Below are 19,854 nucleotides of genomic sequence, written 5' to 3'. Positions count from 1 at the left end.
TAGGACTCATTTCAATCTGATGCTATAGTGAAGTGTTAGTTTTAGATTCCCGGCTGCCCCAGAGAAGAGGCAGACTAGAAACTGAAGTCAAATGCTGAAGAACATGTCTGCTATTTCCCCAAGATACATTTTTTTCCCAGTGCAATTCAATATTAGCAGTGTTGCAAGTGCTTAAAAGGAACAGTTCACACCAAAACTCTCCCTGCCTCTTGAGACAACTGCCTATTTTAGGCTTCTCCCAAAAGATTTGCCCCCCCCCCCCCCCTTTATGCACTGTTAATTTGTAGTGAGTCTGCCCAAAAACCCATCAGGTATTAGGCATGAACACAGTCTATGCCTGGCACTAAAGGATGAGACTCAAAACATGGACATGATTTAAGGGTGCTTCAAATGCAGGTTGATTAAGCAAGAAGTTAAGTAACTGAAAGCACTGGGCATGGCATGCCACCGTCACCAGTAAGACATTATTTATTTATTTTTTTAAAAAGTTAATTAAAATTTCAAATACGCTAGGATGACATTTTCCTCTTGCGGAGCAATATGGAAGAAATATCCCTTCTAAGTTTTTTTATATTAAAAAAAAACTAGGTTCATTCATTCCGCAGTTCAGAATGTAAAATATTCCTCCGCACAACTTTATGAAAATGGCGACAGTAGATGTCGTATTTTTAACTATCTGCTATGATAGTAGTAGGCCAAGTGATTCTAGCCCGGCCTCTTTCCTACTTTATCTAGAACAGGGGTCGGAAACCTGCGGCTCCGGAGCCACATGCAGCTCTTTTGACCTCATACCATGGCTCCGCAGCAGCAACACCAACGTCAGCAAGTTGCACTTGGGACATGATGAGGGTGCCTCCTTCCCCGCCCCCCTTCCTTCCTTCCTTCCTTCCTTCCTTCCTTCCTTCCTTCCTTCCTTCCTTCCTTCCTTCCTTCCTCCCTCCCTCCCTCCCTCCCTCCGGGGTCCTTTCCCCTCCTTCACTCGTCTGGCGCCTGGGAAGGAGAGGAAAGGATGCCGGAGGGAGGAAGGAAGGAAGGAAGGAAGGAGGGGCGCTCGCCGCGCCCCAAGTGCAACTTTCTGTCATTGGCGTCACCGCCGCTGTCTATCCTGCCCGCTTGGCTGAAGGGAGGGCTTGGGGAGGATGGGGGCGGGGCTTGGGGAGACGGGGCCAAATGGCTGTTTGGGTGCTAAAGGTTGCCGACTCCTGATCTAGAAGGAAAGGGGGACATTGGTGGGGTCATCATCTTCCCTTCTCTGGCCAAGTGTCCGTCTGGCATAGGAACAGGAGAGGGCATGAGATCTACTCCTCTTCGGGTCGAGGCATTTGTTGGTAAATTATATGCTTCCAATCAAGAGCGCGTTCCTTAATTCTGACGAGAAGCTTATTGTTTACATATACTGATATGCAGATGTACAACATTTATTCATTGTGGGATGGAAGGGAGAGAAAACATAGAAGACAGTGAAGACGCAGCTGAATGAGGTTAATGACTTGAAGTGTCTCGCTGGGGACCTCCAACTTCAGAGGCTCGGAATACCAGTTCCAACCTCGGAATACCAGTTCCAGGAGGCAACATCAGGGAGAGTCTTGGCCTCTGTGTCCTGTTTGTGGGTCCTTTCAGAATAACTGGTTGCCACTCTGTGAGACAGGATGCTGGACTAGATGGACCGCTGGTCTGATCCAGCAGGACTCTGCTTATGTAATGATGGTGTTCATCAAGCATTTCTTAGCCCCGTCGGAACGAATAGGGGACTTAAACTTTTCCACAAACACAATGCTTGGAAGACCATATCCAAGGACAATATGAAGTTAAGAGTGATGAAATGCATGCTGGCCAAAGGTAGTTCTCTCAGTTTGTAGTGTCTTCTTATTGCCTTGAATGTTCTCAGCAGAAGCTGGGAAATGGCTGGAAATGCAATTAAAATGCTGCAGCCAAGTTTTCCGGCTCAATAGGCAGCGTAGAAAAATACCAACACCTACATTCCCATAGAGGTCTCGGGCGCTTCTCTCCTTTAGATGCAGTTGCAGCATCTCTCTAGTCTTTGGTCGAAGTTTGCAAGTGTGAAACTTCAAAAAGCGTGGAAATAAAAAAATCATCCGCTTGATATAGACATTTTTCAATACACGAAGGACAGATTCTTGACTACTGCACTGGTATAATCCCAGCAGCTGATGGGATTTCAGCCAAAAAACTAATCAGTGAATTGTTATCTCTGAAGCTCATGAAAATCTGCCTAAATTACCAGCCTAAACTTTATTTTCAAGTTCACTTCCTTTCTAGAAATGTATAGCTGACAAGGGGGGGGGGGGGGGAAAGGCTTCGCTTTCACAATGTGTAAGGTTAGGGATCATATGGCTGATATGTTTTTAAATCCAAAAAATAAGCTCACACTCAAGAGACTGATATCTCTTATAAATTCAATGAAAGCCTCACGCAGGTCACTCAGTGTTAAGCCACAGGGCAGAGGAGGGAAACTGCTTATTAGTCATGACCCAGAAAATGCTTCAAAAACATGCATTTAAAAAAATCCAAAAACCAAGTGTGACATTTTTGCAGAGAGAATTCAGAGAAAGGAGGAAGTGCATCTTCATGAATAAATCCCGAACAGCGTCAGCCTGCCTGAAGCAGCGCTGCAGACATCTCTTGAGTAAAGCAAAAACAAAAAATGTGGTTTCTTACACAACACACACACACACACACACACACAAAACGGCCAAATTCCGACAAAAATCTCCAATGCCTCGGTGATATTTTTTTTAAAAAATGCATACATTCTGAAACTTTGGACAAGGAGACATTTGTCAGCAGCACTTATAAAACATGTCCCCAAATTCGACATAGTAGTTTGCTGTTTCTTTTTTTAAAAAAGAGAAAAGAGTCGCAGGTACTTCACGTAATTGATCATCACTGTGCGCAAAGATCAAGTCGAAAATCAAGTGAAAGTTTCCAAGACTGCAAGACAGGCCTGATGCTCTCTGCTAAAGTTGTTGAGCTAAAATTATAAGACTTCTTTGAGAAGACTCCCAAGGATTCCAGTCACTCCAATTCTCATTACATACCCCTCCAATAACCACACTGCTTCCGGATCGTACCAATTTACCACAATTGCTCCAAGCTGTGAATACGTCCAAGTATCCTTCTCTGCTGGCATACGGAGGTTATGTAGCGGTCATTTGTACTGAATAAGTTAAATTTTCAAGAAGGTGCTGAAAGCAATGCTGGTTTCAGCATTTTCGTTGTGGCCCGGCAACAAAATAATAAAATACAGACTGACTAATGGGAAAAGCAAAACAAACATGCAAACCACTCCCCTCTGAAACGCAATTAATTTCAGGCTATCGCTTTATGGAAAGAAGTAACAGGACTTGAATTCATTTTGGCAATCGAAATTAAGGGACAAATCCTTGATCGGCGACTGATTGTTAAAATTTACTTTTAGAAAAGGGGGCATTTCTGCTCTTGACCAAGTCAGAGAGTCACTGGCATCGGCTGAAGTCTACCATCTCAGGGCGAAGCAGCAACGGCGTTCAAGGTTTCAGTATATGTCTGGACAGTCAAAGAAGTTTCTGTCAAAGTAGCCGCCTGAGTATAACCAGTCTGGAGTCCCAGTATATGGATTTGTACCTTGATAAAACCATCTATTAAAAAAAAGAGAGAAAGAAAGGAGGTTGGTAGTATAGGACAGTGGTGGGGAACCTTTGGCACTCCAGATGTTATGGACTACAATTCCCATCAGCCCCTGCCAGCATGGCCAATTGCCATGCTGGCAGGGGCTGATGGGAATTGTGGTCCATAACATCTGGAGTGCCAAAGGTTCCCCACCACGGGTATAGGATATACTGCTAAGTCAAACAGCAATTAAACGAGAAACAAAACCTGTAGCATATCACCCGGAACTATTTTATCCCTGATACATTTGTAATTTAAAAGGAGATTCAAGTTCCCTATGTCTATTATGATAATAGGATAGTGACAATAAGATTACAATAACAATAGTCATCTTCAAAACTTTTTTTTAAAGTGTAGCAAGGTGCTAATAGGAATTTGAGAGCCAGGGAGTTATAGTGGTTAAGAGGATGTAGGAGTGTGGAAACACATCTGGTTCACCAGATAAGCCTCCGCCACTCAGGTGGAGGAGTGGGGAATCAACCCCGGTTCTCTAGATTAGAATCCACTGCTCTTAAAACCACTACACCATGCTGGATACCTGTTACGCTGCATAGAGACCCCCAATTTTGGTTGAAACTCTCTGGTACAATACAACAATCCCTCTCATTATCCATCTACCAACAAATGTATTTCTCCTCCCCTGCCCCTTGGTTTTTCAGAAAATAATTTCTCATCTGACCGTGGTACCAAATGGGAATTTTCCATCATAAATATTTATCAGGCTATTTTAGTTCAATACAACAGGGGTACAAATTGGGCTCTACTCGGTTGAAAAGATAACGGTCTTGTTCTTTTCAATGCATCAATGGTGGCTTTCATTGGGGTGCTGCCGCCGCTGCTTACTGAAGTGAATATCAGACCCTGTTGTGTACTTTTTTCTTGGGGAGATTTGTCCACAGAAAGAGAGGCACTGTTATTATCACTCTTTTCCAAAACAGCCGCCGCAAGTCAGAATAACAATTTTAAACAAATACAGTCCCACTGCTCCAAGCATTTTGGAGGGTTCTTTTGTGCAGGCGCACAAACAAGGAAAGATGCAAAGAATCCCTGCCGAAGCACAAAAGCTTCTCTTGTGTCTACGAGTCACAGTTTCCTCGTTTTGACAGCCACTTTGGTGCTCCCGTTCAGCAAGAACTAGGTGCTGCTGCAGCAATTGCTTTCAAGTCGGAAAAAGTATGGAACATTTCTCATTTGTTTGTTTGATCACTGGCTGGCTTCGAATTATATACAATCCTCAAGCTTCATAATGGCATTTGAAGAATGCAGTGGAGGAAGAGAACTCAGCCAGGGATAATATGAATAAGGATGATGAACACCACATGGTAGGTTTTAGAACACAGATAAGGGACAGTCAATAAAGTTCCAGTTCATCATAAAGTTCCAGTTTATCATAGAATTGCAGAGTTGGAAGGGGCCGTACAGGCCATCTAGACTAACCCCCTGCTCGATGCAGGATCAGTCTAAACTTAGCATCCCTGACACCTGTCTGTCCAGCTAGTGATTGAAGACTGACAGGGAGTGGGAGCGCTTTGCTTTCCTTTAACACAAGGTATATTGCATGATGTTTGTGGGCAACCCCCATCCCCGATCCCTCCGAACTTCAGTTACCTTGTTTGCCATTCGGTTTCCTCTTTTGCGCGTTCCTTACGAGCAGCCCTCTGTTTCTCTTCTAGCCTCTCTTTTTCTTTGCTAGCCAGATCTAACAGACATTTCAATAGGATTGATTACTTCGTAAAATAAAACGAAAAGTACAGAGGAAAGGAAGGTAGAGAAACAAAACCCAGACAGGCTTTAAGAACAAACTCTAAGATGCGGTTGTGGCACAAAGCAAATGACTAGTTTGGGCTTTGCACTCCCTCTCAGTTCAAAGGTTTTAAAAATCAGAGGCATGAAAGTAAACTCAAGTGCCATCCTAGCCAGATTAAAATTCCAGGAAATCGTCTTGCCTCAATGCCTGCTTGGATCTCAGTAACTGAAAAGCTCTCAGCAAAGCTCAGAGGAGAACGTTTCATAATGTTGGGGCTCGCTAACACATCTCCCTACATGCTTATTTCAGAATTACACCAGAATATAATGCAATAGCATTCACCTCAAGAGTAGAAATAACGGGTACCAGCATATTGCAATTTCTGCAGTAGACACAGTTGCCTGGATGGGGCTGAGGTGAAGCCAACACGGAGTTGTTCTTGTCCACAGCATTTTAATATTTTGTAGGATTCTTCTATTCTGAAACTTGGATTTTTTAAAAAATATGGAGGTCCAATATTATCAAGATTAAATCTTTACGTTTTTCATCTGGAAGAATTCCATGTGCTTAATTCAAATGAGATCTTCAGTATACCCCAAAGAAGAGTACTGGACCAGGAACAACAGCTGCTTTTAAGCATCGGCAGACAAATCGTGCTCTCCTCTATATTACAATGTAGTACCAACATATCGGCAGTTGGCACGATATATTGATCTAGTATTGGACTCTAGGCAAAGATGGGTTCTAAGTCGAGCTAGGTGCAATGTGCAATGTCAGCCGTAGAGGAGGGACGACTACTTTCTATACCCGTGGTGGCGAACCTTTGGCACCCCAGATGTTATGGACTACAATTCCCATCAGCACCTGCCAGCATGGCCAATTGGTTACAATTGGTTACAATTGGCCATGCTGGCAGGGGCTGATCATTTTATTGTCTCATCCTAACAGATAGGAAACAGCAGGTGAAGCTAGGAAAAATTACATCAGACACCTGTAAAATGAGCACAGGGGCCCCCCAAGGCTGTGTACTTTCACCACTTCTCTTCTCTCTGTATACCAATGACTGCATCTCAAACGATCCATCTGTTAAAATACTGAAATTTGCAGATGATACAACAGTGATTGGTCTCATTCGAGACAACGATGAAACCGCATACAGACGGGAGGTTGAACAACTAGCCTCATGGTGCCACTGGAACAATCTAGAACTGAACACACTTAAAACCGTAGAAATGGTGGTAGATTTCAGGAGAAACCCTCCCATCCTACCTCCTCTCACAATACTAGACAACACAGTATCAACAGTAGAGACCTTTAAATTTCTAGGCTCCATCATATCTCATGACCTAAAATGGTCACCAATATCAAAAATGTCATCAAAAAAGCACAACAAAGAATGTTCTTTCTGCGCCAACTCAGGAAGCTCAAACTGCCCAAGGAGCTGCTGATACAGTTCTACAGAGGAATCATTGAGTCTGTCATCTGCACCTCTATAACTGTGTGGTTTGGTTCTGCAACCCAACAAGATCGACACAGACTTCAGAGAATAATCAGAACTGCAGAAAAAACAATTGCTGCTAACCTGCCTTCCATTGAGGACCTGTATACTGCACGGGTCAAAAAAGGGCTGTGAAAATATTTACTGACCCCTCGCATCCTGGACATAAACTGTTTCAACTCTTACCCTCTAAACGTGGCTACAGAGCACTGCACACCAAGACAACTAGACATAAGAACAGTTTTTTCCCGAATGCCATCACTCTGTTAAACAAATAATTCCCTCGATAATGTTAAACTATTTATTATATACTTATTATATAATTACTGCACTACTTTTTTCATTCCTATTACCCATCTCCTCCCACTTGTGACTGTATGACTATAGCCTGTGCTGACATTTTATTTTATTTTATTTTATGATTTTACATTTTATGTTTTCATTACTACTGATTGTTTCCTGATTGCTTACTAGACCTATATGACAATCATTAAGTGCTGTACCTTATGATTCTTGACAAATGTATTTTTCTTTTATGTACACTGAGAGCATATGCACCGGAGACAAATTCCTTGTGTGTCCAATCACACTTGGCCAATAAAGATTCTATTCTATTCTATATTCTATTCTTTGCCTAGAGTCCAATACTAGATCAATATATCGTGCCAACTGCCGATATGTTGGTACTACATTGTAATATAGAGGAGAGCACGATTTGTCTGCCGATGCTTAAAAGCAGCTGTTGTTCCTGGTCCAGTACTCTTCTTTGGGGTATACTGAAGATCTCATTTGAATTAAGCACATGGAATTCTTCCAGATGAAAAACGTAAAGATTTAATCTTGATAATATTGGACCTCCATATTTTTTTAAAAATCCAAGTTTCAGAATAGAAGAATCCTACATCTGGAGTGCCAAAGGTTCGCCACCACTGTTCTATACCATTCAATGAAAGATTCTGTTCATACTGTTTAAATCAAGCAGAGACTCTTACTCATATGATCTTCTTCTGCCCTAAATATGCGAGCATCAGATATTTGTCAGCACAGGCTACATTTCCTAAAGCGTTAATTTGCTCAGCCAATTCAGGAATCACCCTACTTCTAAACAGTAAAAACAGAGACACTGGAAAAGACTGCAAAATTTATTCTGCAAGTGATTGCTACACCAACTTAAGAACAACAGAAGAGAACTTGATCTTGACCTTGTTTTTAATATCTGTATATTTCTATTTTTGTATTTATTTTTATGCCTAATAACGGTTATGTGTATTATTATTGGATTTATTTTATGAACTAGCTGGCTTGTGGCAGGCTACAACATAAAAGACTCATTCTATTCTCTCTCAAAGATCTAAGGAGAGCTTTTACTCTTGCAAGAAGTGCACATTTACCTTCTGCTGTCTTAGAAGGGAAATATCAAAAGATACCTTACGCTGCAAGGTTATGTTCTTGCTCTCTGAATTCTGTAGAAACTATAGAGCATATGTTGTTAAAGTGTCCCCTTTATGAGGAGGCAAGGAAAAAATGCCTGTCACATCTACTACACAAGATGACATATTGTTCTGATAAAGTTTGTTGTGAAAAACTATTACAAGATAAGAAGGAGAATGTTGCTAAATGGGTAGCAAAATTCTGTCTGTTCATTATGAAAAAGAAAAAATGATTTGAATATGGTATTCCCCTCAGATATTTTTGTTTTGTTTAGTATTTTTATGCTGTTTGGTGTGTTTACAAAGTATAATGATATATAGATGGATAGTGCTGGAGTAAGGGAGAGAGATCTGTGTTTATGTTGGACGCCACTGCAATGCATTGTTATTAATCTGTTTTAATGGGGGTATTGTAATTATTGTTTTTATCATGTTGTTTACCGCCCAGAGCCCTTCGGGGGAAGGGCGGTATACAAGACTAATTATAAATAAATAAAATAAATAAATAAATTCTTGTTTTGTTGTAGATATTTTGGAGATTTGTAATATATCTGGTCATTGACTGTAAATAAAGTCTTCTTCTTCTATTCTCTCTCAGTGAGCTCCCAGAAGCAGTGTTCAAGACGACAGGAAAGCATTATTTAATGTTTCTAGTACAGATGAGCGCGCACTCTCCCACCCGCCTCTTTACACATACCTATCTCTCCATTCTCCATGTGCCTGATGTCCGGCCGCAGTCGACAGTCTGTGGGAGCCAGTGTTTCCTGCATGCCCTTTTCTAGCTCGTTGAGAGTGACGGCAAAGCTGGTGAAGTTGTACATCTTAAGCAAAAACGAGAACACAGATATGTCATCAGTCTCAACTGTAAAACTACTGCATTCTCCCCGCTGCCGCCCGACAAAATAACGGTCTTAATCATCCTCGCTTGGTTTACGGACACAGACCAGAATAATAACCCGCAGTCTAAAAATTTCAAAAAAGTCCATCCAAGAACAGATTTACAATCAATTTCCCTCAATAAAACATATGATATAGCAAATAAAATAAAATAAATTTTCAGACAGCATCTGCACCTCGCTTGACATTTAACTTAAACGTATTTTGTGTGGTGCGAAATTTGGCCACCAGAGCGGGGAAGGAATATGCAGAACTAGAGAAGAAACTATTATTATTATTATTATTATTATTATTATTATTATTATTATTATTATTATTATTATTATTATTATTATTATTATTATTATTATTATTATTATTATTATTATTATTATTATTATTATAGATTTCACAGCTGCCAGATCTTTAGCTGGTTGTTGGCCTTCATTACAATTTGAGTCTCACCCAGAGGCCTAGGAATAATAATAATAATAATAATAATAATAATAATAATAATAATAATAATAACAACAACAACAACAACAACAACAACTACTACTACTACTACTACTACTATTATTATTATTGTAGATTTTTATCATTTTATCGTTTTATTATTTTATTATTATTATTTTATTTTATCATTATTTAATTATTTAATTATTGTTGTTGTTATTGTTATTATTGGTGGTGGTGGTGGTGGTGGTGGTAGTAGTAGTAGCAGCAGTAGTAGTATATTAGACTTGATAGACCGCCCAACCCCCGGAGGGCTCTAATGCTAAAATGGTATAGAACTCGGAAACAACTGTCATATATGATAAGAGGATTCAGTCCAAAGTGTTGGTATTGTGGTGAAAAAGGCACAATCTATATACATATGTGGTTAGAATGTGAAGAGGTTAAACAATTATGGAAACAAATTACACTGTATATAGAAAAATATGTTAAAGTAAAAATAATGGTAAATATTGACTTATTAATTACAGGCATAATGGATAATAAATTAATAGACCAAAGAAAGAGGACACCTTATAAAATGATAATAAGAGCAGCCCATGCTTTAATAGCATTGGGATGGAAAGAGAAAAGTACGTGGATGAAAAGAAATGGATGGAATAAGTATGGGAACAAATACAGTTAGAAATGTTTGGCATAACGTCAAGAAACCAAATATGGCAAGAAAAACAAATGGACATGTTGATGATTTGGACTGAATTTACAGATTGGTTAAATGAAGTTGGAATTGGAGAAGAAAATTGGAAAAGAAGAGTCGACAGAATGAACCTGCTGTTGCACATTTGAAGAAAAGGGGACAGAATTTGGGGCTAGGGTGGGGAAAAAAGGGATATATCAATAATTAAAAAAAAAAAAACAAAGTGGGGGAGGGGACTTACTGGGGAGGGGTGGGGGTGGGGATGTTAAAACTACATCTATGAATGTACTAACAAAGCAGCAGATATTCGTTTTGTCTCATGCTACAGATATGATGCGGATGAGAAAAGTGCAGCTTCGTGGAGTTAACTTTGGAAGGAACTGAGTAATCCAAGTCTGAGCCCCTGGCAGCAAGAGAACTTGAACATCCCACTGCTCAGATGGCAGGCATGATGGGAGGTATGCAATTGGCATCTCTTCAAGCATGATGGCACCACTTCAGATGAGACACAGCAACACGCTGGGGGTGCTAATTGTGCTTCCCCACCTTAAGTCCCCGCCCCTCTTACATCTTGCTGTTTGCCAGCCATGGAGCCCGGCCATTGAGAGACTTCTTTATTACTGGAACTCAGAAAATAAGGAAACTTTGGCTATGGAGACAAGAGTGCAGCTAAAGATTAAAGAACGGCAACAGCTAAGAGTCAAGAACTAACATTAATTTAGCCAGAAATTTATACATGAAATTCTGGAGAAGGATATGTTTTCAGAACATAAAAGGGCAGGAAAACAAACCGATTTGGCAAAGGTCAAATGATTCACTTGTTCGAGAACAAAAGAATGGAAATGGCAGACAAATCTATGTGAATTACTGGTTGCAGTTTATCCATTTCTGGGAATAGTAAACACACTAAGGTCGCAGAAATGCTACATGTATTTATGATAGCTGAACAGGAATTGTGAACCCCGACTGCGTAGATTGAAGTCCAATGCCCCTCCGATGACCAAAAAGGCTGTGTTTAGGATCACGGGACCTATGTGGACAGATGGAATGGGGGCTGTACAAAGGAAAGGAACTGGCTGAGATAAAGTGAAACGGCTGCTAGATCCAACCCAATTACGTTTATTGAATGCTTTTGTTCTTAGCATGGAATTCAGGGTGGATCAAACAAGATTCTCAAGTGGTCTCTCTGATTCAGGCCCTGACCAAACCTGGATTTGCTTAACTCCAGCAAGACTGCTGCTTTCCAATAATACTGGGTCCCATGCTTAACTCTTGCAGTGGGCGGGAAACGCCTCATCCGGCCCAAGGTCACCCAGATGAGCGGGGATTCGAATCCGAGTCCCCTGGATACTAGTTTGACACTTTTAGCCAGTGCACCACGCTGGCACTTAACAAGTTTCACACAGAAAATGAAGGAACACAGAACGGAAGGACAATTTTTCTTTATGCCCCATTCTTTGTTAAGGGACTGAATGTGCGAAGAGGTTGAGCAACCCTGTTTCAAAGTAAATGCAGGATTGGGGTATCATGGTTTTCAGAGGAGGCTTCTTCAGGTCAGGAAGAGCTGGAATATTTTGATCAATTCTACATAGCACTGGAGATTACACACTGTATTTTGACATTTTATTGCAGGCATTAAAAAAAAGGAAACATGTATCTGCATAGAGATTGGAAAGATAAATGAGGCTGTGGAGAAAGAAAAATATGTGCTGCCAATACTAGAGAACCATCCTTCAACAGTGACAGCAGCCAGGATGTTCTCAAAATTTCACGGCTCAAGAGGTTTTGGCAAACCCCAGGCAAGAGTGAAAATTGACTACATTTATTACACCACTTGGGAGACTGTTTCAACACTTGCCATTTGGGATCATGAACGTTTCTGAGTTCTTTCAGAGAAAAATCACTTAGCTGCTCAGAAATGTGAAAGGAATTACTGCCTTTATACAGTGCTTCTTAGCATACCCTGTGACTTTAGAAGAAACCCTGCAGGTTTGCAGCAAAGCAGCATCTGAGAACAGACTTAATTAGATCTGAACAGTGACTCAAAAGGATGCAGAAGTCTCGAAGTATATTAAGCCAGGATGAGCTGTGTATTTTTTAGAATGACAGTGCTGAATACAGTCAACTACACTGTGCCACAAACAATGGGAAAGACATTCTGGATGTTCTCCATCAAGGATATGGTGGTTTAAGCCATGTACACAACAAAAAGACAATAGGGTGCCCTGTGGTAACCTAAAGGCCCTTTGTCTACATGTATTTCCTCCTTTCAGACTGCTCCAATGAGACAACCTCTAAAGAGGCCGAATTGTGTGCTGAGACGATTGTTCATAAGAAAGCAAACATTCCATACATTTTAACAACTTTCATGTAGAAGAAGAAGAAGAAGAGTTTGGATTTATATCCCCCCTTTCTCTCCTGCAGGAGACTCAAAGGGGCTGACAATCTTCTTGCCCTTCCCCCCTCACAACAAACACCCTGTGAGGTGGGTGGGGCTGAGAGAGCTCAGAAGAGCTGTGACTAGCCCAAGGTCACCCAGCTGGCGTGTGTGGGAGTGTACAGGCTAATCTGAATTCCCCAGATAAGCCTCTACAGCTCAGGCAGCAGAGCTGGGAATCAAACCCGGTTCCTCCAGATTAGATACACGAGCTCTTAACCTCCTACAGCACAAGAAGAAGAAAAAGAAGACCTTTTTATGCCCCACTTTAGTTTACCTTTAAGAAGTCTTGAAGAGACTTACAGTCGCCTTCTCTTCCCCTTCCCACACAAGCACCTTGTGAGGCAGGTGAGACTAAGAGAATTTTGAGAGAACCGTGACTAGCCCAAGGTCACCCAGCAGGCTTTATGTGTAGGAGCAGGGAAACAAATCCAATTCACAAGATTAAAGTCCACTGATCATGTGGAGGAGCGGAGAATCAAACCTGGTTCTCCAATCCACTGCTCTTAACCACCATGCCACACTGGCTCTTGTAAGGTTATGAAATTTAATCTCTGTATATTAATTTTATACTGTATGTGAATTGTAATGTTAAATTGAAGACTGATCCCTTGATCGCAATAAATGTCAATGATGATAAAGGTCCTTTGACGATACGACGACAAAAGGTGTTCAACTTCACTGACCGCCCTTTCCCTTCCTTTCCTTTTACTTCCTGTCCCTTCTTTCAGTTTATTATTTTATACCCTTCCTTTATTTCTTTGCTCTTCCTCCCGATTGGTCTCCTACCTATTAGTTTCCGGTGACAGGAATTCTGATTTTTATTTCTGGTTTATTTTATTATTACAAATTGCTACTGTTACAAGCCGGCCTGAGCCTGTTTGACAGGGAAGAATGGCCTAGAAATCAAATAACTAAAATAAACATAAAATGGTTCTGAGGACCTTCAAAATCAAAGGGGAATAAATTATTTTCAGCGCCACCAACAGCCATAGGACACTTTGGCTCAAAAGGTACCTGCATCTTCCCATCTCTTCCTGCTCATTCAGAACTTAGGACAGCGGCCAGTGTGATTATTTTTTTTTAAAAAAAAGTGGAGATAAAACAAGAAAAAACACCCTGGATGGGAAGTTAACACTTTCCTTGCTTCTCTGAAGTATAACAGTGCTGCGAAGACTGCAATGCACATGGAAAGAGGTAAGTAAGAAACGAGCAACTAAAGGCCCCTTCCTCACATGCAGAATACTGAACTTTCAATCCACTTTCACAATTGTTTGCAAGTGGATTTAGCTATTCCACACAGTAAAATCCACCTGCAAAGTGCATTGAAAGTGCATTAATCTGCATGTGTGGAAGGAGCCTTATCAAAGTAAAAACAAAGTTGTATGAACGGAGAAAGTAGGCACTTGTATGGAGGGGGGATCTGGAATAAGTACGGATCCAACTGGAAGTCAGGAAGGACTCAGACAAAATCTGCAAAGTCAATACTGGCAGAAACATATTAGCTAACTGGATTTATTTATCAGCAATCTAAACTACCTTGTATTGGTGCTGCCCTCTAGGGACAAGCCTTGAGAGCATTTCTCTCTCTCTCTCTCTCTCTCTCTCTCTCTCTCTCTCTCTCTCACTCACTCACACACGCGCGAGGGAAATGGTTATGTGTGCATGCAACAACTCAAGAAACAGCAAAGAAACACACATAAGAACATAAGAAAGAGCCTGCTGGATCAGACCAGAGTCCATCTAGTCCAGCACTCTGCTACTCGCAGTGGCCCACCAGGTGCCTTTGGGAGCTCACATGCAGGATGTGAAAGCAATGGCCTTCTAATGCTGTTGCTCCCAAGCACCTGGTCTGCTAAGGCATTTGCAATCTCAGATCAAGGAGGATCAAGATTGGGAGCCATAGATCGACTTCTCCTCCATAAATCTGTCCAAACCCTTTTTAAAGCTATCCAGGTTAGTGGTCATCACCACCTCCTGTGGCAGCATATTCCAAACACCAATCACACGTTGCATGAAGAAGTGTTTCCTTTTATTAGTCCCAATTCTTCCCCCCATCATTTTCAATGAATGCCCCCCTGGTTCTAGTATTGTGAGAAAGAGAGAGAAATTTCTCTCTGTCTACATTTTCTACCCCGTGCATAATTTTATAGACTTCAATCATATCCCCCCTCAGACGTCTCCTCTCCAAACTAAAGACGTCTCCTCTCCACACAGTAGTAACTATTGCACACCGCTCCTGCTATGTAGGAATGGGAGTAATGCTGACCTGACCAAACCCCCTGACCATCTGCAGCCCTCCAGGTGACCAAAACAACCATAGCAAGGCAGCCGGGGCCCCACCACCAAACCGATGAGGCCTAGCTACCAGGGAAGCAATGAATGAGCAATGTGTACACCGATCAAGATCATGACTTCTTAGTCCCCGTTTGTGCCTGTGACACAGTAAAAGCTGTGACCGCATTCAGTTGATCTGTGTTGGCCCTTTTCCCTGTATGAACATTTTGCTTTGTGCCAGTGCCCTGCCAAGTTCCACTCTTCTGCCACTCTGGGTCCTGCCAACTAGTATCTCTAACTTGAACCAGAAGAGAAACAGAAGCATCACTGAATCGCACCACTTGGGATTCTGCTCCACCACGAAACCTCGCGCCCATCACACCAACTACTGAGCCGCTTACCTGGGATGAATTGGGCGGCCTTGAACTTATCCTCCAAAGTAGTTTACTGCCAGGTATGACTTGCACCGTCTCCTGGGTCTCAGGCATATCATCAGCTTCGTCGTTTTCAGGATCCTCGCTCTGATGCAAAGACAGGACAGTTCGCAATACGTTAATTGGAGAGTTATATCAGCGAAGGACCTCAGATTCAGAATTCTTGGCATCTCTTTCAGGATCTGTTCAGTTTCACAGTGCCGACATCATGGATTACTACAACCAGCAAACTTATTTTCCCTAGGGGTCACATGGAAGAGGGAGGTCAAGAATTTTGCAACTGTGAAGACCACCCTCCAACCATGGTTTCTTTGCAGTCAACCTGAGGTACCCATTGTTCTTTCCTGCTTCACATTCTCGTCATGGTTACAGTAGTAACAGCAACGACTAAAAACTATAGTTGGCAGTAATCTCAGGCAAAACAAAGAAGGGAACTGAATTAAGAGTTGTGACAGACAGCTGCATAATCATGAGTTGTCCCGGTCATAGAACCTTGAGTGACAGGAGGTTCAAAAAAGAAAAGAAAAGAAAACCCTGAGGATCCTACAAGTGACAGTTGATAATCATAGAGATGGAAGAGACCACAAGGGCCATCGAGTCCAACCCCCTGCCATGCAGGAAAACACAATAACTTACTGTTGAAGCTGACAGTTGAGAGGAACACATTTATTTAGGATCAAGAAGGACCCTGTGTTTCAGGGAAGTGATTTGAGGACCCTTCCCTAAGGGAAAAAATATTCTAAGTGAAGGTGGTGATCCCTAACCAGTTTTAAGGAGGAAAACTGGGGGAAATGGGGGCCAATTTCTGAGATATGCCCTACCAGTCACTTCTCTATTGGTGTCATAGACAGTTCAAACTAAGATGAATGCCAAAGCTTAATTCTGTACTTTGATACTAAGGGGGGGAGGGGTCTGCTTGTCACATTCCTCTCCACCCCACTCCTCAATTAGAATACACAACAGCAAACAATCTGTATAACAAAAGCCACAGTTCTGGAAAACCTGTCCTCTAGCTCACAAAGGGCATGCAAACACTACACTCAGCCTCTACACAATTAGCTTTCCTAATTCCTTTCGTCCCATGCTGGTCAAATCATAGGCCCCTTCCGCACATGCAAAATAATGCGTCTTCAAACCACTTTCACAACTGTTTGCAAGTGGATTTTGCTGTTCTGCACAGCTTCAAAGAGCACTGAAAGCAGTTTGAAAGTGCATTATTCTGCATGTGCGGAATGAGCCATCACTTTTCCTGACCTATTACTGAAGCACCATCAAACCTTACTTTGAATTAGAGTGCCCTGAGTTGTAAATTCATCAACTCTGCCTAAACTTAATAAAGAACTAGACTCTCCCTGGCTTTGACTCATCTGAACCATTGTTCACAGTATGGCTCTCTCCTGAGAACAGAACCTTGCTTTGTCCAGGAAGACTGCCTCTTGTAGCATTGCCAGAGGGTTAAATTTTCCTATGTCTAGTCCTCCCAAATGAGGGCCTTTCAACCTTTGGACCCTGAGCTGCCTTTCGTTTGGTTCCGCTGTGCTCAACGTCCCTCTCTCTGTATCCAATGCAGGCGTTGCACTCAATTTCCTCAGACCATCATCTGCTAGAACTGGTGAATATTGCTCTCCCCTCAATTATTTCTACCTATCTTTTCTTCTCTTTTTTAAATCCTAGATGCCTTGAAAATCTGTGTGTGTTTTGCCAAACTGCATTTATTCATTTTATTATTTCAGTTCTTTAATAAAATTGTCAAACTTGACTTAAATTCTGGTTTCCTGTGGATTTTTACAGGGAAAAATCCCTGGTGGAGATCCCAAAGCCCAGCCGCTTGCATTGCCAGGTCTGTTCCTGCTAATTCCCCTTCCAAAAGGGAACAGACACCACCAATCTGGGTTCTGAGCGGCAGGAAAAGAAAAATAAACAACAACTGCCAATGGCACATCACTTGTGGGTACAGCCTGGAATTGACAATTGATAGCTCTACAAAACACCAGAAATATGGGCTTTCACAGAATTTCTTGCAACTCCTAGAGCTATTTACTCTCATTTTCAGGTTGTATTTAGAAGTGATCTCAATGACATCACATGCCCCTCAAGTCCCCACCCCCAAATCATGTCCCCACTCCCAAATCTTCAGTTGGCTGTCGGTTCGGCCTAGCAACCCTACACACAGTTCGGCCTAGCAACCCTACACACAATACAGCAGATCCTCTTATGTTATTATTCAGGCTGATTCCGCATGGGCCAAAAACAGCGGTGTGAAAACGGTGTGAAAACAGTATAAACCCTTTTACACCATTTTAAACCCTTTTACACCATTTTCACACCATTTTCACACTGCTGTTTTTGGCCCATGTGGAATCAGCCTTAGTGTCATGGGACGGTTATCTAAATTTCCCCCCTTCAATGCCCTAATATCAAACACCCTGTTTACAGGAAAGTTATTTATTCACAATCTTTGCTGAAGTAACCAGAAAAATACTTTGTCAGTAAACATCAGATTTACAGCTGGAATCTCCCCAAGGACAGACTTGGCAAGAAGGAAGATTTTTGCTCCATTCAAAAGCTCGGTGTTCAGGGATTTGGGGTCAGCAGCATTCATGACAAATGTGTGGCCAAATGAAAAACGTTTGATGGTTCACAGAGGGAATCCATTAGAGCATCTATTAAAAGTCTGCACAGGAAACAGGCAAGCTTAACAGCAGAATCTCAATTCACGGCTCTCCAGCTCAAAATGGAAAAGTCCCCAGGTACCAATCCTCTCAAGTGTGCCTCAAGACAGGAAGGTGTGAATCCATCTCAATTGCGCAGCTACTGAATGTGAATTGAGATGCCTCCCGGTACTCATTCCAGAAAGACAAAGAGTGTCTTCGCTCTTTGAAATCAGTTGGATTGACAGAACAGAGCAAAACTGAAGGATCTAGACCACTGTCATAAAGGTAATCAACAATGACAGCGGAATCTATGCCCAACTTATACTGCATTGATTTCATTTCTCTCTGTGTTTTTCTCCTCAGAAGTTACCTTCTTCAAGATAAGAATCAGCTCTTCTTTTCCTCTGGTACAATTTCTTTAATTTATTTTCAGATATTCATATCCTACAGTCTTGTCACAGCCGGAATCAAACAGCTGTTGTGGGGTTTCCGGGCTCGCATTTTCAGAGGTGTGTCATGGTAAGATGTGTTTCTATCTGTGGTCCAGTGTGGAGTGATTGTGTGATGGGGCATACGTCTTGTCTACCTCACAGGTAGGAGAGGGTTGAGGCCCATTTGCATGTGTCCCCCCCTCCCACCTGTGAGGTGGACCAAACATATACCCCACCACAAAATACACCACACTGTGCCACGTAGAAACATCTCATTGTCTCACCTGACTAAGAAAAACTGACTAAATGGGAGTGTCATCAATACCAATTACATCTCATACCAAATGCTGTGTCAATCTCTCCCAGCTGTTCAAAATAGACAGGAAACAGTTCAAGAAACAAGACAGAATCCTGAGGGAGCACACAGAATTAATGCCATGGAATTAAGAAGAAGTAGAGTTTGGATTTATATTCTGCCCTTTCTCTCCCGTAAGGAGACTCAAAGGGGCTTACAATTTCCTTTCCCTTCCCCGCCCCCCAACCAAACAAACACCCTGTGAGTGGGTGAGGTTGGGAGAGCTCCGAAGAACTGTGACAAACCCAAGGTCACCCAGCTGGCATGTGTTGGAGTGCACAAGCTAATCTAGTTTGCCAGATAAGCCTCCAACAGCTCAAGTGGCAGAGTGGGGAATCAAACCCCGTTCGCCAGATTAGAGTGCACCTGCTCTTAACGACTACACCACGCTGGCTATCTTCAGTAGCCACCTTCTTGAACCAATCATCCAGACAGAAAAGGAACCCCAAGGGAGCAGTGTCCTAACTCCCACCTCAGCCAATCTTTCCAAAAGGACCCAGTGATTCACAGGATCAAAAACATTACCGGCTTGGGTTTCTTCTGGTCGCCACCGCCTCGCTTTTCGTTCTTTTTGGCGCTTTCGTAAGTCAGAGGGTCAATACACCACAAGCATTCGGTCCATTTGCCATAAATCACCGAGAGCTTCTTCTTACTGTTTATTGGGGGGGAAATATTAACCTGTTTAGGGTTCGCAGAATTCTAAGTTTCATCAGAGTACAGGTGGGATTGGAGATTATTTTTAATAAGAGGCTGCTCTCTCTCTCTCTCTCTCTCTCTCTCTCTCTCTCTCTCTCTCTCATACACACACAAAACATGGAACATCCTTCAGTCCATTCTCACATCATTCCATTTTTTTCTCCATCTTCACTATTCAGTGGTGTTGAACTGGTGTA

At 42.0% G+C, this 19,854-nt stretch overlaps 1 protein-coding gene across 2 annotated transcripts in view; it reads right to left on the bottom strand.

The window, feature by feature from the left end:
• Positions 1 to 3,342: 3,342 nt before the first annotated feature.
• OSBPL2 (oxysterol binding protein like 2) overlaps positions 3,343 to 19,854 on the bottom strand; it is a 98,241-nt gene continuing 81,729 nt past the window's right edge. For both annotated transcript variants that reach the window (XM_048497996.1, XM_048497997.1), the window contains 5 exons: positions 19,487 to 19,613; positions 15,489 to 15,608; positions 9,042 to 9,165; positions 5,278 to 5,368; positions 3,343 to 3,638 (listed from right to left, as the gene is read on the bottom strand). In XM_048497996.1, the coding sequence (XP_048353953.1) occupies positions 3,536 to 3,638; positions 5,278 to 5,368; positions 9,042 to 9,165; positions 15,489 to 15,608; positions 19,487 to 19,613 (565 nt within the window). In that variant the 3' untranslated portion in view covers positions 3,343 to 3,535. The remainder of the gene's footprint in view (positions 3,639 to 5,277; positions 5,369 to 9,041; positions 9,166 to 15,488; positions 15,609 to 19,486; positions 19,614 to 19,854) is intronic.

Source organism: Sphaerodactylus townsendi, linkage group LG05 (genome assembly GCF_021028975.2).
Source record: "Sphaerodactylus townsendi isolate TG3544 linkage group LG05, MPM_Stown_v2.3, whole genome shotgun sequence".
NCBI lineage: Eukaryota > Metazoa > Chordata > Lepidosauria > Squamata > Sphaerodactylidae > Sphaerodactylus > Sphaerodactylus townsendi.
Note: the sequence above shows the minus strand (reverse complement) of the source record. Positions and strands in the feature narration are given on the sequence as shown.